The sequence below is a fragment of the Mus pahari genome, chromosome 14 (genome assembly GCF_900095145.1).
Source record: "Mus pahari chromosome 14, PAHARI_EIJ_v1.1, whole genome shotgun sequence".
Taxonomy (NCBI): domain Eukaryota; kingdom Metazoa; phylum Chordata; class Mammalia; order Rodentia; family Muridae; genus Mus; species Mus pahari.
This window is the reverse complement of record NC_034603.1, coordinates 40,307,698-40,323,562: the sequence shown is the minus strand read 5'-3', so window position 1 is coordinate 40,323,562 and position 15,865 is coordinate 40,307,698. Positions and strand designations below refer to the sequence as shown.

General features: G+C 49.5%; 1 protein-coding gene across 2 annotated transcripts in view; it reads left to right on the top strand.

The window, feature by feature from the left end:
• Window positions 1-15,865, top strand: part of Spns3 (sphingolipid transporter 3 (putative)) — a 50,023-nt gene that overhangs the window by 30,045 nt on the left and 4,113 nt on the right. For both annotated transcript variants that reach the window (XM_021213401.1, XM_021213402.1), the window contains one exon: window positions 13,365-13,430. In XM_021213401.1, coding sequence (XP_021069060.1) covers window positions 13,365-13,430 — 66 coding nt within the window. The remainder of the gene's footprint in view (window positions 1-13,364; window positions 13,431-15,865) is intronic.

The following is a 15,865-nucleotide window of genomic DNA, read 5'->3' as shown; positions in this document are numbered from 1 at the left end:
CTGTGTATACTTGGCTAGCCTAGAACTCACTATGTAGATCAAGCTGGTGTCAAAGTGATGGAGGTCTGCCTGCCTCTGCCCTCTGAGTTCTAGGTGTGGTGGGTGTGTCACCAATTGGCCTTCTCTTCTTTTTCTTTTCTTTCTTTCTTTCTTTCTTTCTTTCTTTCTTTCTTTCTTTCTTTCTTTCTTTCTTTCTTTCTTTCTTTTAAGATTTATTTATTATATGTAATTACACTGTAGCTGTCTTCAGACACTCCAGAAGAGGGCTTCAGATCTTGTTACAGATGGTTGTGAGTCACCATGTGGTTGCTGGGATTTGAACTCCGGACCTTTGGAAGAGCAGTCGGGTGCTCTTACCCACTGAGCCATCTCCCAGCCCTTCTCTTTCTTTTTTTTCTTTCCTTTTTTCCTTCTTTCCTTCCTTCTTTTCTCTCTCTCTCTCTCTCTCTCTCTCTCTCTCTCTCTCTCTCTCTCTCTCTCTTTCTTTCTGGTGTTTTGAGACAGGGTTTCTCTGTGTACCCTTGGCTGTCCTGTCTACTCTGTAGACCAGGCTGGCCTCCAACTCAGAAATCCATCTGCCTCTGCCTACCAAGTGCTGGGATTAAAGGTGTGCACCACCACTGCCCAGCCCTCTTTCTTATTCAGTCCTGGACCCCTGCCCACAGGATGGTGCTATTAGCATTCAGGATGGATCTTCCCACCTCAGTTAGAGCTCTCTAGAAACATCCTCACAGGCATTGCTGGAGCCATCTTCTAGGTGGTTCCAAATCCAGGCTAGGTGAACCATCCCAGGCTGCCTCTCGGGACATGCAGCTCACGATGCCAAGAGGCAGCTTCTGTGTGAAGCCTGGGCTTCAGAACGGAGGTTTAGGCTGCTGACGCTGGGGGTTTGAAGTCACTGAAGTGATCATAGTTTGGGAAGAGAAGTAACATGAGGATAACCTTCTGGGCACTCACAGGCTGGGGCTGGGGGTGCACAGCACTGCCATCGCGAAGACAGGGTTGCAACCTATACTCTAGACTACTGTAGTGTATCAAATTATATATATATAACATATATGTATATATTATATATAGTATGTATTATTTATATAATGTGTATGAGTGAGTGTTCGGTCTGCATGTATGTATATGCACCAAATACCTGCAGAGGCCAGACAAGAACATTCAATTCCCTTGAACTGGAAGGTGGTTGTTAGCTGTGTGGGTGCAGAGAGCTGAACCCAGGTCTTCGGCAAGAGCAACCCATGCTCTTCACTACTGAGCCTTCCAGCCCCAACATTTATATTTCACTTGGGGGAAACTTAAAAGATGTAGTGGTCGCCAGGTAGGTCAGAGGCAGGCAGATTTTCATGAGTTTGAGGCCAGCCTGCTCTTCCTACGGAGTTCCAGAGCTACAGTGAGACTCTATCTCGAAAAAGAAAGTAAATAAGTAAAGTAAATCAGGTATCATCTCTGAGAAGTGGTTGCTCTCAACCCCTGGTCTGTTTGTTTCCACCCATGCATGCTGTTTCACTAGATGGCTGTCTTCCTATTTGTCTTTCCGTTCTCATTCTCAGGTTTATGTTCACTGCAAATACTTGTGTTGTTGTTATTTTGAGACAGAGTCTCACTCTGCAGCCCAGGCTGCCCCGGAGCTCAGTTTGTAGCCCAGGCTGACCTCAAACTTGTGGCCGTTTCTTGCTTCAGCCTCCCCACATGCTGAGATTATAGGTGCACAGTGAGACACTGGGGTCATGTGGTTTTTAAAATAACATCTACAAATTATTATCATTATTTTATTTATGTGTATAGCTGGCTTTTCTGGATGCATATCTGTGCACCACGTGTGTACCTGGTGGCCACGGAGGCCAGAAGTGTTAGATCCCTTGGAACTGGAGTTGCTGTGAGCCACCATGTGGGTGCTGGAGATAGAACCCAGGTCTCCTGACAGAGCAGCCAGTGCTCTTAACCACCGAGCCATCTCTCCAGCAGGTTTTGTTTCTGGGAAGGCGGGATGCATCCAGTCATCTATGATTTGTATGTACATGTATGTATGTGCTTGTGTGTGAAGGTGCTGTGATATGCATGTGGATGTTAGGAAACAATTTGCAGGATTCTGTTCTCACTTTCCACTGTGTGAGTGAGGAATTGAACTCAGATTGTCAGCCCTGGGAGCAAGGGCCCTTACCCAGTGAGCCATCTCACAGGCTCACTTTGTAATTTTTAGAACATGTTTGTTTAGATATAATTCACATACCATACAACTCATGTACTTAAAGTGTGTACCTCATGGTTTCCTATGTATTCAGAGCTGTGTGATCATTCACACATCAGTTTTCCTTCTTGAGATAAGGGCTTCCTATGCTGCTCAGACTGGCTTTGAACTCCTGGGCTCAAATGACTGTTGTGTCTCAACCACCCAGGTGTTAGGGCACCAGGTGCCTGCGACGCTGCCCAGCCCCTGCACTGACTTTAGAGCCTTTACATCACTCCAGAGAGAGGCCTTGTATCCACTGGCAGTCACTCGCTGACTTAGTTACTTTTCTATTGCTGTGATAAGATACCAGGGCACACCTCTTCCAACAAGGCCACGCCTCCTAGTCCTTCCTAAACAGTTCAACTGGGCACCTAGTATTCACACATGAAACTCTAAGGGAGCTATTCTCATTCAAACCACCACATTCTACTCCCTGGCCCCTGAAGGAGGTATGTTACCAGAAGAGGGCTTTGAGATTTCAAAAGCCCATGCTGTTTTCAGTTAGCTGTCATTGTGTCATGGTTGTTGTCTCGACATGTAAGCTCTCAGATATAGCTCCAATGCCATACCTGTCTGCCTGCTGCCATGCTCCCAGCCAGGATTGTCATGGACTCTAACCTTGTGACACTGTAAGCCCCCAAATAAACTCTTTCTTTTATAAATTGCATTGGACATGATGTCTTATCACAGCAACAGAAAAATGACCAAGATAGTCCCCATCTCTACACCCACTATCCTTTTTCTCCTTAGCCCTAGGCAACTACCAGCAGACCTCCTGTCTCTATAGCTCATTCTTGCTAGATACCTCCCAGAAACAGAAGCACAGAGTGTATGTTGCTTATGTGACTTCGACCGAAAGAAACTGAGATGTAGTGGAATTAGTTGTGAATGTTTGGATTTACTGATGAAGACAGCTCTGAAGGAGAGTACCAGCTATGCCTCCCCTCCTTCTCTCCTTAGCCTCCCAAGTTTTGTGATTTTTAGTTTTACATTTTCTAGAGCTATAACATCCACAATCTGTTCTCTGTGCATGATCCCAGTAGCTGCTTGACAGTGGTCCCATATTTACATGAAGCTGGTGCTCATTATCAGTCTGTGTATATAGAGTCCCTGTCGCTGACTCCTGTATTTTGTGTCACTGTCTAAGTGTGTGTGTTTCTGGGTTCAATGGGTTGAAATAGTTGAGTTTTTTTTTCTTTTTCTGAGACAGGGTCTCATTAATTTTGCTCTACTCAGATGGGAGCCACGTGTGCGTGAGAACCAGCTCTCCCTGCACTGCTAGTCCTTGGGTGCTGCAGGCTTAGGGCCTGGGCTGACAGAAAGGCTTAGAGCTCTAAGCCACTGTTTCTGAAAATTTCCTCTTTGGGGGTAAAATGACCCTTCTGCAGAGATCAGATATCAGATATCAAATGTCACATATATCAGATACATGCAGTGATTCATAACAGTAGCAAAACTGCAGTCATAGAATAGCAACGAAAATAATCTTATGATGGGAGGGGGGTTCACCACAGCATGAGGAAATGTATTAAAGGGTCTCAGAATTAAGAAGGCAGAGAACCACCTCAAGCTGGGAAGCCCAGTAGCTTATAGCTTTAGGTCATAGAAGCTGGAGACCTGTGACTATAGATGCTCAGGTTGGAGGAACATCGCTCTGGCCTTTGATTGCCAGTGGCTGGGCCCTTCCAGCTAGTAGAATGCTTGGTGTTTAAGTGACAGTGAGGGTCAGCAATCGGCAACAGCCAGCTCATGTTGTAACTCCTAAGCTTTGAGTGCTAAGACCGTTGGCTTTAAAGCTCAACAGCCTCCCTCTGCCCCCCTCCTCCCCGACCTGTTTAGGGATCTATGGCCCTGCAGCTGAAACCTTTGGCTCTTCATAGCTTCTTTTTTTTTTTAAATTATTATTATTTTTTTAGAGATTTATTTATTTATTATATGTAAGTACACTGTAGTTGTCTTCAGACACTCCAGAAGAGGGTGTCAGATCTTGTTACGGATGGTTATGAGCCACCATGTGGATGCTGGGATTTGAACTCTGGACCTTCGGAAGAGCAGTTGGGTGCTCTTACCCACTGAGCCATCTCACCAGCCCTCTTCATAGCTTCTGCTTTCTCTGTATTTCCACCATCCTTCGCTGTCCGTACCACCTGTGGTCACTACCGTTTCTGCCTTTGGTATTTTCTGGAACTGTTCAGCAGCTCTTCTGCCACTATACAGCTTCGGCCACTGCCTCTGCTTGCTGCTGCGGTCACTGCGACGGCCATCGCTGTGGCCATTATGCTACCCTCTCAGTCTACCCACAAGAGACAAGCAAGCAACAAAAGACTGCGTAAGACCTCCTTCTACTGGGCCTGTGCTCCAACTCCACTGGGTAGCCCAGAAGAGTGTCTCCCAAAGTGAGCCAAACAGCCTCATATAGTCAGTATCGTGGTATAGCTGTATGATGCAAATATGGCGTTATAATGTACTCCAGTCACAGCACACCTTCAAGTTCTACCAGCCAACAGCCTTATGTGCGGATCAGTTATAGGCCCGGCCAGCATTGTCACGAACTTCCTTCCTGGCTTGAGTGAAGTGCTACAGTGTAAGGTGTCTGGAGTTCCTGGCTTGTGATCTGGGCTGCCTAGCGTAAGACTAGACCATGTCCTTCTGGAGCAGGTGTCTTCGCTTATAGTTTCAGTGGTCATTATGGCTGCAATGAAGTGTTCTCAGAGTGCAAGGAGAAGACTTAAAATAATCGGGTGTTGTATATACCTTTAATCCCAGCATTCAGAAGGCATGAGGGGTCAGTTCAAGGTCATCCTGATCAGAGAATTAACAGGCCTGTCAGAGCTACCTAGTGAGATCTTAACCGCAAACAGTAAAACCAGGGCTGGGGATGTAGCTCAGTTGGTAGAGTGCTTGCCTAAAACACATGAGAGTTTGATCCCTAACTCTACATAAATGGAATATAGGGGTATACATCTGTCATTCCAGCGCTTGGAGGTAGAGACAGGAAAATCAGAAGTTTGAGGTTATCCTTGGTTACACGTATCAAGGTGTTTGGAGACCCACTACAATGTCCCCAACTACAACAGCAAACCAAATCAGGTCAACCAACAACAAAACAAAAACAAAACTCAAATACGCCAGACTGTCTTAGAGGCCTGTTGTTTGCTCACGGGCTTCTTGGCTGACATCTTCCTGCTGGGAGCAGCCAGGCGTGGAAAGGGACTTGACAACTGTCACTCAAATGGGTGAGTGGCTTGCTGCCAGTAGTTGAATTTATTCAAAGAAAAGAAATATCAAGATGTATATCTCAAGGAATTATCACAAAATTAGCATTCCCTAAATATACTGTTTACTTATTCATTCTCTTGCGCATCCGAGGGCTGGGGTGGATATCCAATGACTTCCTCTATTGCTCTCCACCCTCTGAGACAGGCTCTCCCACTGAACCTGGGCTTCACTGATTCAGCTAGACTGACTTACCAACAAGGCCCAGGAATCCTCCTTCTCCCCAGCTCTGCCTTTAGAGTAGTGGGATTACACTCAGAAGCCCTTACACCAGCCTCTTTCCATGGATACTGGGCAACTGGGCATCTGAATTCAGGCTGAGCCATGACCCAAGCACCAAAGTTCATTTTTTTCTTTCTTTTATCCTTTAAAAAAAAGCTTTTGTGTATGAGCGTTTTGCCTAAACATGTGTATGTATACATACGTGCATTCTCGGTGCCCATGGAAGCCAGAAGAAAGCATCAGGTTCCCAGTAACTAGAGGTACAGACGGTTGTGAAGCACCGTGTAGATGCTGACAAAGCTGGGGCCTCTGAAAGAGCAGCAAGTGCTCTTAAACACTGAGCCATCCCTCCAGACCCCCTCCCAAATTATCATCCTTAACAGTGCTTACCAGAACTGTCTTCTTATGAGGCTTAATTGTGAGTAACCCCAGGCCTACTGCTTCTAGGGAAGAGTGAGCTCCTCTAATTTGTCTCTACCACACATCCCAGGCTGGCCTCAAACTCAAACTCCGTGATCTTCTGCCTCCACCTCCCAAGTACAAGATTACAAGCATGTGCCCTGGTGATCAGCTCTCCCCGACCCCACCCCCCTTTTTTAACTTTTAACTTTTGTTGTTGTTGTTTTTGGCTTTTTGAGAAGGGTTTCACTATGTAACTCTGGCTGCCCTGGAACCCAGTGTGTATGCCAGGCTGTCCTGGATCTCACAGAGGTTCTCCTGACTTTGTTCCCCAAGAGCTGGGATTAAAGGTGTATGCTACCATGTCCAGCCTTGATCTTTAAAATCCTCAGTGTTGGCAGAGTGTGGTGGCTTACACCTTTGATCCCAGCACTGTGAGTTTGTAGAGCCTGGTCTACAAGGTCAACCGAGGCTCTGTTACACAGGGAAAACAAAACAGAACAAAACATCCATAATGTTGATCCTTTTTCTTTCCCCTTGTGGGTACCCAGATATTTCATTATTTTTCCTTGAAATCCAATAGCTTAGTCGGTGTATTGGTCTCTATTGCTGTGTAACAAATCACTCCCAAACACAGCAGTAAAAACCAAACATTGTTGACTCAGAGTCTATGTGGGTTACTATGTGGGTTTTTGTCTCTCTCAAGGGTGCAACTGAGATATTAGCTCAAAGTCTGTTGTTTCAACTGTGAGCTCAGCTGGGGAAGGCTGCAGAAGTTACTGGCAAGATTCAGGTCTTTGGGTGTCGAACCCCCTTTCCTGCTAGTTGTTGGCTCTCAGTTTCTTGATATGTGGATTTTTGGGGGGGGGTGCTTAATCAAAATAGGCATGGTCTTCACCACTGAGCTACACTATCTATCGAAGACCTCCTTTACTTAATGGACTGCTCCATCAAATAGAGGACAATGATGGAAGAGATTGTTTTATAGCCCAATCACAGAAAGGTTACCTCACCCCCTTTGCTGTAATATATTCATTCAAAGCAAGTTGCCAGGTACAGTTGACTCTAGGGGAAGGGGGACTGACTATAGGGCAAGGGCTTAAGGAGGCCACTCCTCACAGCCAGGAAGTGTGCCCAAGGTAGGCACTCCACAACACCTCAGAGCTGGTCATGTCTGCTTTTCCTCTGCAGAGTCAGTAGCCAGCCCTTCCTCATTTTATCTCTCTGACTGTGTCTTAGGCTTATCAGTTTGCTTCTCCTTGTGCTGGATCACGGTTGGGACTGGTACTGGGAGGAGGCAGAAAGACACCAACGGAGAAGAAATGTGAGAAGGCTCCCAAACCTTTGGCCCTAAGGGCGGGCCCCTCCTCAATGCCATGCCTGTACCTCCCTCGACCTAGAGCCCTGCTCCTCCTCATCCACCCTCCATGTCATTCACTTCTGTGATTCTTTTCTTTGTGTCCTCTTAGCAACCACCAGGAAGGGAGGCTATTTTCAATGCATTAGCTCTGTGTTGATGTTGTTTGTGGTTTTCCTCCTCCGTTTAGTAATATTTCCTTAGGTAAGTCATCTCCTGTTATGTCTTATCCTACTGAGCGGTAACTGTCTGCATTGAATTCATATCCTTCTTACATTATTCTGTAGTTTTAAAGCAATTATAAGAAGGCCTGTATCCCTTTTCTTACCATCTGCCTTCTAGGTTGTATTCTTCCCCGATTTCCCTCCCTCCCTCCCTCCCTCCCTCCCTCCCTCCCCTTACCTCTCCTTCCTTTTTCCCTCCTTTCTGTTGTTTGTTTGTTGCTCTTTTTCTCCTTTATTTCCCCTTTTAAAAAGTTATCTTTATTTTATGTGTATTGTGAGTGCATGCTGTGTGTGTGTGTGTGTGTGAGAGACATGTGTGCAGTGCCCATGCAAGCCAGAAGAGGGTATGTATCAGATCCCTTGGAGCTGGAGTCACAGGCATTTCTGAGCTGTTTGATGGGTGCTGGAAGAACAGAGCACCTAAGCACGGAGCTCTCTCTCTCTCTCCTTCCTATTAGAGTTCGGGTGCATTGGGGTAGTATGGCTGTAGTCAGGTTTTTTCTAACTTCCCTTTTGATGTCTTCAGTCTCTGTATTCTCTTTCTCCTTCTGTTTTCTTTCCCTTATATGTTTCTTTCTCTAGCTCCTTTCCCCCTCTTCCCCTCCTCCCTTCTTTCCTCCCCCACCCTCCATTCCTTCCTCCCTCCTTCCCCTCCTGTATGTCTGCATAGTTCCCTGGGTGTGTACCGATCACATCCCCCTACCCTGGGTGTGGGTAGCTCTGCTCAGACACTGCACTGGCTGTGCTTTCAGAGTTCTTGACTCTGGTCCAGGCTTCTCTGTGGCTGTCCTCTTCTGCATCAGGGCTGCACTTGGAGTTGAACATTAGGCTCTGTAGGCTTTTCTGTCGCCTGAGGAAATTACAGAACCAGGTAGTAGGGAGTACCTGGTAGATAGAGCACCTGGGCTCTGCTCCTAGTCGGGATTTAGGTAAATGCAGTGTGCAGCAGAGCTCCTCTGTGTAATTGGTGGGTGCATCCCCTTCTGGAATGGGGGTTTGCCTTCTGGCTGGTGGAGGCAGGGCAGGAAAGTTCACTTTCCCCATTTCTGCAGCCCCTTGTCCCACTGGCTCTCTGTTAAGGACATCTCTAGGCTGTGCTCTCCTCCAGTGTGGAGGGCTCTATAGAGTGGCTCTTGGGAGGACACTGAGCAGCATGCACTGCCGAATCATCGGCCTTTCTGCTTGCCTGCCAGCATTTAATGTTTATTTCATTAGATTTTGTTCTCTGTCTTTGGTGAAAAACTCTTCTCCCTGCTTTACTGCTTTTGTCTTCTGGAGCCACCATCTTTACCTGGGAGCTTCTCCAGATGACCTCTAAGGCCCTTTCCAACTCAAACTGGATCAGGACAGTGAATTGGCTCCCTACCCAAGGTAGAGTAGAGCCTAGCCAGTGCGGGCATCCCTGAGGCAGTTAAGATCACCTGAGGTGGCTATCCTCTTCAGCCTTGAGGACTCCCAAGGCCGTCTGGGATCAGCCAAGAAATGTCCACCGGAGCTGTGGTCATGAGTCATCTGAGGGTCGACTCCTGGGACAGTGCCAGCAGCGGTACCTCAGATCTTCAGAATTCTGACACTCCCCAACACTGCCCTTGAGGACTTCTGGGAAAAGCCTCTTTGCTTTCTGCTTTTTGGGCTTGCGTAACCAGCACCCCACCCTCAGATCCGTCTCAGTGGGGTTTAAAGAGGCCTACCATCTTGCTAGGATCCAGCAGGTGTCTCTCTGTGCATGGTGGCACAGCCTATAAAGGAAGTTTACTCCCTGACAGGATTCCCCAGGAGGGCTTCAGAGCTTGCTGCTTCACTTTCCAGCTGCCAGCTTACCAGGTTGTTGAATGGTTGATGGACCCTGGAGACCAGTCAGCGCCCTTGTCCCACAGGCCAGTCCCTGCCATTGCAGGTTGGCTGGCCTATGGGTAGAGCATGCCAGCCACACGGTTGGCTGTTTGCTGGTGGCCAGGCTGTACTCTGGGTTTGTACTGTCTGGCTCAATCATGCTGAATGTGGCATTACTGCATAAGTGGGGGAGGTTCTCTTGGTTTTTCCTACATCCCATGAGTCCAGAGGAGGCAGTGATCTTCTTCCTCCCAGTGGGTCTAAGAATCTATTCATCAAGGATCAGACAGTGCTCAATTTGAAGGGTGAGGTGGGCTCAGACTGAAGATATAGGTTCTTAGGGGTTGTCCCTGTCCAGGATATATCATGCATCAGTGTATGTATGTTTTGTGCAAGGATATACAGCTCGAGTGTGTGTGTGTGTGTGTGTGTGTGTGTGTGAGACTTGCTGGTCACAAGTGGCATTGTGTGGATACATGGTAGGCTGCTTTTCAGCTACTGCTCAGCCTGTGACTGTAATTTGTGCATTCGTTGTATAGTTTGGTTTTTGTTTCTGAGAGAGTGTCTTGCCATGTTGCCCAGCCTGGCTCAAACTCTTGGGCTCAAGTGGTCACCTTCCTTAGCCTCCCAAGCAGCTAGACCTTACAGAGAAAAATTCATAGCTAGTACCACACGTGTTTTGATATTTTATATATCTCCTCTGTTGCCTTCATATGTATATACATGTGATATGGGAGTGTTGTATGTATATCTCAGGTTTTGAGTGTGTGTGCATGTGTATTGAAGCTTACATGCATGTGTGTGAGGCATTGCGTATATGTAATTGTATTTGCAGAAGTCTGTGTATGTTTATATTGTTGTTTGTGCATCTGGTATGTGTGTGTGGATTGCTGCCAGTGTAAATATGGTGGTGTGTGTGCAAGCTTCTCTGGCTGGGTTGCCTAAAGCCAGACATGTCGGTTGTCACTGGCCCATATCAGGGATGAAATGTCAAGAGGTCAGGGGCTCTCCAGCACAGGTCATTTCTCAGGCCCTGGGCAGTGTTCCCAGGATCTCCTACCCATCAGGAACTAAGACAGAGAAGCCACCAGATCCCAAAGAAGAGACCAGAGCAGAAAGATTTCCCCTTTGGAAGTCCTTTCTAGGTGGGTGCTGGGGAGATGATAGGGCCTGAGAAACCGGAGAGGCCTGGACCAAGCCATCAGCAATGGACAGGAGGAGACAGATTGAAGGAGCATGTAAGATGCACAATGAGGAGTCATGCAGGGTCAGCAGGCTCTGGGATTCGCCTGCCTCGAATCTAAGGGAAAGCATCTTGGCAGCTGCTGGCAGCTGATCTGTGCCGGTGGCTGGCTCAGCCACGGTGGGCAGGAACAGTGGAGGGGACGAGGGAAACAAGTTAGGGGACATGTCAATGTGAGGTGTATGTGGCTGTCCAAGAGGGACTTGGGCCTGGGAGATAAGCAGTTGACAAAATTCTTCAAAAACTGGAGCTCTATATCTATACCTGTGTAGTATGTGTATTTGTGGTGTGTGTGTGTGTGTGTGTGTGTGTGTGTGTGGTATATATATGTGTGTGTGCACAAATGTGTATAACCGGGTTTCTAGCCACAGAAGCATGGTATGTTAGTGTCTGTCCAGGCTGTGCAATGAGAGAAACCAAGGCTCTGAGATGGGTGTGGGGGACCTTCCCAAGGTCCCCAAGCAGGTGTCCCACCCTTTATGGCAATGGCCCTCCTTGAGTCCAGAAGGCTTGGCTTTCCCTGCCTGGAGAGCCTCTGTAATCATGGGATTAGAAGGCAGGCTCTCTCCACCGGCCCTCTGCCCCTCCAAGCCGCAAGTAGAGTGATGGATTTGGTGGCATAGTGCCTGTTTCCAGGTATGTCTGGAAACCTGGCACCCCTAGGCAGCTTGTTCATCTTGAAAGGCCCCATTGTGGCTGCAGCCTCCCTCTAAAGGGGCTCTATTTTGGGACCAGGATCCACCCTAGTCCAGCTGGAAGAAGGAAAAGGTACATTTCAGGATGTCCTGTGGGTGAGGAGGTAAGAGTAACAGGACACAGGAGGGTATGTTCCTGTGCCAGTGGGTGTCCAGCCTGTGTGGGGGAAGAGAGGACTCACAGGTGGGCCAAAGTATGTGGAGAGGAGAGGTTTCTGGCCCGGGTAGAGGTGGACGGATGATGGGACATCATGGGGAGGGGAGGTGCACTGTGCTAGGCTTTCGTGCGGTCCAGAATCTGGGTAGACAGGCCCTGTCAAGATGGAATGCAGGGCTGTGGCTTGCCTGGGCCTCACCCGAGTCCTGCCCACCACTGACTTCCTGCTTCTCACTACTGTGGGTGCCCAGCCTTTGTCCTAGGCCTAGAAGGAGACCCACCCTGACCTCAAGGGCCTCCCAGTTAGGGTACCCAGGGCCAGAAGCAGCAGCCACAGGCAGCTGGGTTGGGTGGAGAGATCACAGGAGCCGCTTAGCCTCTATTCTGCTCTTCTCTCAGCAGATCGGGTCCTTCTCCTGCCCCACCCAGTGTGGCAGCACATTCCAGCCTCCTGCCTCTGCTCACAAGAGATGTCTGCCAGGCATTGTTTGTAGGGCTTCTGTCTAGTGGGCTCCTGCAGCTCTTTCTAGCTCATTCTGAATGCCCCTCTGTATCTGCCAGGGTCACCTCTGCCCCTCTGTATCTGCCAGGGTCACCTCTGCCTAGAATTCTCTCTCCATCTGATCCCCCTACCAGCCTTTAAAGCACAGTTGCCATTGGAGGCCCCTGGGAGTTCTTTAGGCCAAGGGCCTTCCCAATCTCACCATGTATAAGCTAGGCACAGAGGAGAGGGCATCTCTGGAAAGTGACCCTTGGGCCTGGTGATCTGATCTGTAACAATGGGTATGATGATAACTTTATCAAATTACCTGACCCAAGATGGGTAGCAGAGTGGCGATGCCTGGCATGCAATAGGTGCTCTTTCTGGTGGTGTTTTTCACTTCTCTGCCTTGGGATATCAAGCCTTTGAGTTCTCAAGCCTGTGCTGCTTTGGGCATAGCCCCGTGACTCCAGGAATGACTAATTCCACCCTGGCAATAAGCTCTCCAGAGCTAAGAGAAGCGAGCCTTTCCTCCTCTTTCTTCGGTTGCTTCATTAAGCTCCTCTTGAGTGAGGGGAATGAGGGATTTTCCTAATCCGCTGGCACAAGGTAAAACTGCAGAAAGCTGGGTAAGACGGGCCAGCAGTAGAGGATGCCGGGAGCAAGGCCGAGGGTGGCACTGGACAGGGGCCGAAGCTTGTGTTTCTGGTTGGCTTTGCCCTGGACCAGCTATGACCTGAGAAAAGCCTTGGCCTTGGCTAGAAACGACCCGTGTCTGCACAATGGTTGTGCTAAGGCTTGCTCTGGAGGGTGGGCACTAAGAAAGGCACCTGAGAGAAGGCTTTTGGGGGCTTACCGGCATATGTAGTCCTCCAGAGAAAACAAACAGAAGGTGGTCGAGCTGAGACCTCGGCCTTCTCGTCCCGAGTCTTCACATTTGGAAGTGCTCTGGTAGTCGTGTTGTTTCCTCCTTCTGGGGCTCCATGGGTGACCCCCAAGGGCTGGGTCCTGGAGGCTATGAACCAGAGTTCTCAGACCTGCTGCTCATCTTGGGGTCTCAGTGGCAACCTGCCTATCCATCCTGGGGGCTGCTGTTCCAGGCTCCTCCCGCCTACCGGTCTCCATAGTGCCTTCCTCTGGGGGAGCCTCAGTTTCCCCTCCGCACAGTTGCAGAGGAACCGTGGGGGGGGGGTGTGCCTGAGGCAGGGGCAGTCATCCAGGCCATCCTCTGTCCACAGGTGTTCCTGGCCCTTGGAGAGCTCCTTCTGTCTTGCAACTGGGCAGTGGTTGCTGATATCCTGTTGGTAGGTATGGGCTTCATGTTGGTAGCCTGGGGATTGCGAAGGACTTCAGAGACCATGGGGTAGGGGCTAAGGTCACTTTTCACATTCTCTATACACAAAAGATCTCCTTTCAAACACTCGCAGTGTTTCCTTTATCGTATCTGTGCATAAGCATGGGAGCCCAGAGAGGGCTGGTACCTGGACCAAGGTCACACAGTGGCAAAGCTCCGAGCGAGAACTGGCACACAGGTTTTCTTTCCTTCTTTGCCAAACCCACTTCTTAGTAAGTGGGCTCCTTGGCCTGTACTTCAGAGTCACAAAGAAAGGGACGCTGGAGCACTAACCACTATAGCCTGCTGGTTCCAGCCCATCCCACCTCATGGAGTATGCGAAGAGCTGGCTATGATGAGACCTAATGCTGTTCTCACTCCCATGGGTTTGGTGTCCAGAGTCCAGCTTGCTCCTTCCCCAGTTCTACCCTGCGTTCAGCCTCTCGGCTGCCTCTGAGGAGGCACAAGGACTTTGAACATTATGAAACTGTGAACCCTGATAGATAACAAGGCTCCTTCCTAAGTCTAGGAACACTGAGGGCCCTCCTGCTATCTCCTGGCAGACTGGCACGGTCTAGCACTGGGTATAGGGTTCTGGGTGGCCTGGCCAGCTGTCTGGTGAAGAGGCTCAGGCTGGAGTCCTCTCCAGGGACAGCCCCGGGCTTCAGCTTGCTTCTGCCCTCTGTCACTCATGAGCCATGTGACTTTAACGGGTTGCTTTGTATCCTTGAACTTCGGTTTCCTGATAAAGGAAAATGGGAATGGAATGTCAGGACCATTGTTGTGAGAGTGCAGGAAGAGACGACCTGCAGAATGTTTAGCCCAGTATCAGGCACAGGAGTTAATGGGTAACATTTCTATTGTCACCCCGGTGGTTTCCACAGCCCTTCTATCTCCTAAAGTTGGAAGGACCGTGGGGATGTATATCATTTCATCAGACAACAAGATCTGATTGAACACCTTGCTGACAGGATGTTCACCGCCTGCTGTGGTTCAGGCTTGGCCCTGTCTCTGGCTCTAGTGAACAAACATATCACTGGATATAGCCAGTCTTCCCCGCCCCTCCCTCTGCACCAGAGACCTAGGCTCCAGGCCAGAAGTCAGCCACAGGCCTGGCAAGTGGCCCTGGGCCTCAGTTTCCTTGCCTATAAAAAGGTCTAATCATTACCTGCCTAGTGGGGCGAATGAGACAGCCAGAGGGAACACCCACCCTCTACATAGCTCATCCTCTCTCAGGCGGTTCAAGCCACACTGAACCTGCCCCCCAGAGCTTCCTCCACTTACCCCCCACTGTGATCCCTTTTCCACATGACGGCCCCGATGATATGTGAAGGCTACATGGCATCCCTATGTCTGTCTCTGCTGGAATCATTAACCCGACAGAGCCAGGCACGTTGCGGTGCTAACGAGGGGTATGCTCTCAGCTGTGAGGGAAGGTGAAGGTGGTTCTGGGGTCCCGGCTAGAATCTGGACTGTGGGGGAGCTGGCTGACCACATGCAGCCCAGCCTACAGCTCCCTGAGCCCTTCATGGCTTCCAGGCTTCTGCTCTAGCCAGCTCCATGCTCTTCCCGCTGCCTCGCCTATCCTAAGCCCAGTGGCCCACAGTGATCGTCCTGTACTAGGTGGGGTGGGGGTGGGCACAAGTTTACAAGAGAAAGTATACTATGCAGACATGGCAGAAAGCCAAGTTACAGGAACCAGGGAGGGGACATGTGTGGAGACTGAGGTCCCATGAAGAAAGTAGGTTAGGGGAAGGACGTATGTGGGGGCAGGTTGTGCAGGAAGTGGAGGAAGGGCCCCTGTACCTACCTGCGCTTGCTCCTAAGTGGGAGGTGAACTTCTCTTGGTTGCTGTGAGGGAATTGCAGCAGGAGACATTCAGGTGGTTAGCTCTTGGTAGAGAGAGCAAAGAGGCTCTAACAGGAAAATGAGGGAGGGACTGTGGGTTCCTGGGAGCTGGTGCCTGAGAGGGAAGATGGGAGATGGGGGAGGGGAGAAGGGAAAGGGGAAAGGATGGACAGTGGAGCTCAGTCAGGAGTGGTCTAGCAATTTGCCTTTCATGCCTGTCCCCTGCTACTTAAGATGAGAGACAGATTGTGACCATCACGTGACCTCTGAGAGAACCTCAGCTCAAATGCACAATAGATAGGTGGGCAAATAGCTCCTACCAGGGTGCTTCAGGCTGAGAAGGAGCAGTGAGCTAAAACCTGTACCCTGTGTGTTGCTGAGGATGTGTCTGCCATCCAATCCCTGCCAGTCCTGCCTCAGGACACTACCCTCTCCACTAGGGAGAATCTAGGCTCCTGTTAGATGAGTGGTCCCCAAGGGCTGCCTGTTCCAATGGCTCTCACACTTCATCCTTCTGAGTCAAGCCTGGAGGAGCTTGTCACTGATTGCGGGGGGGGG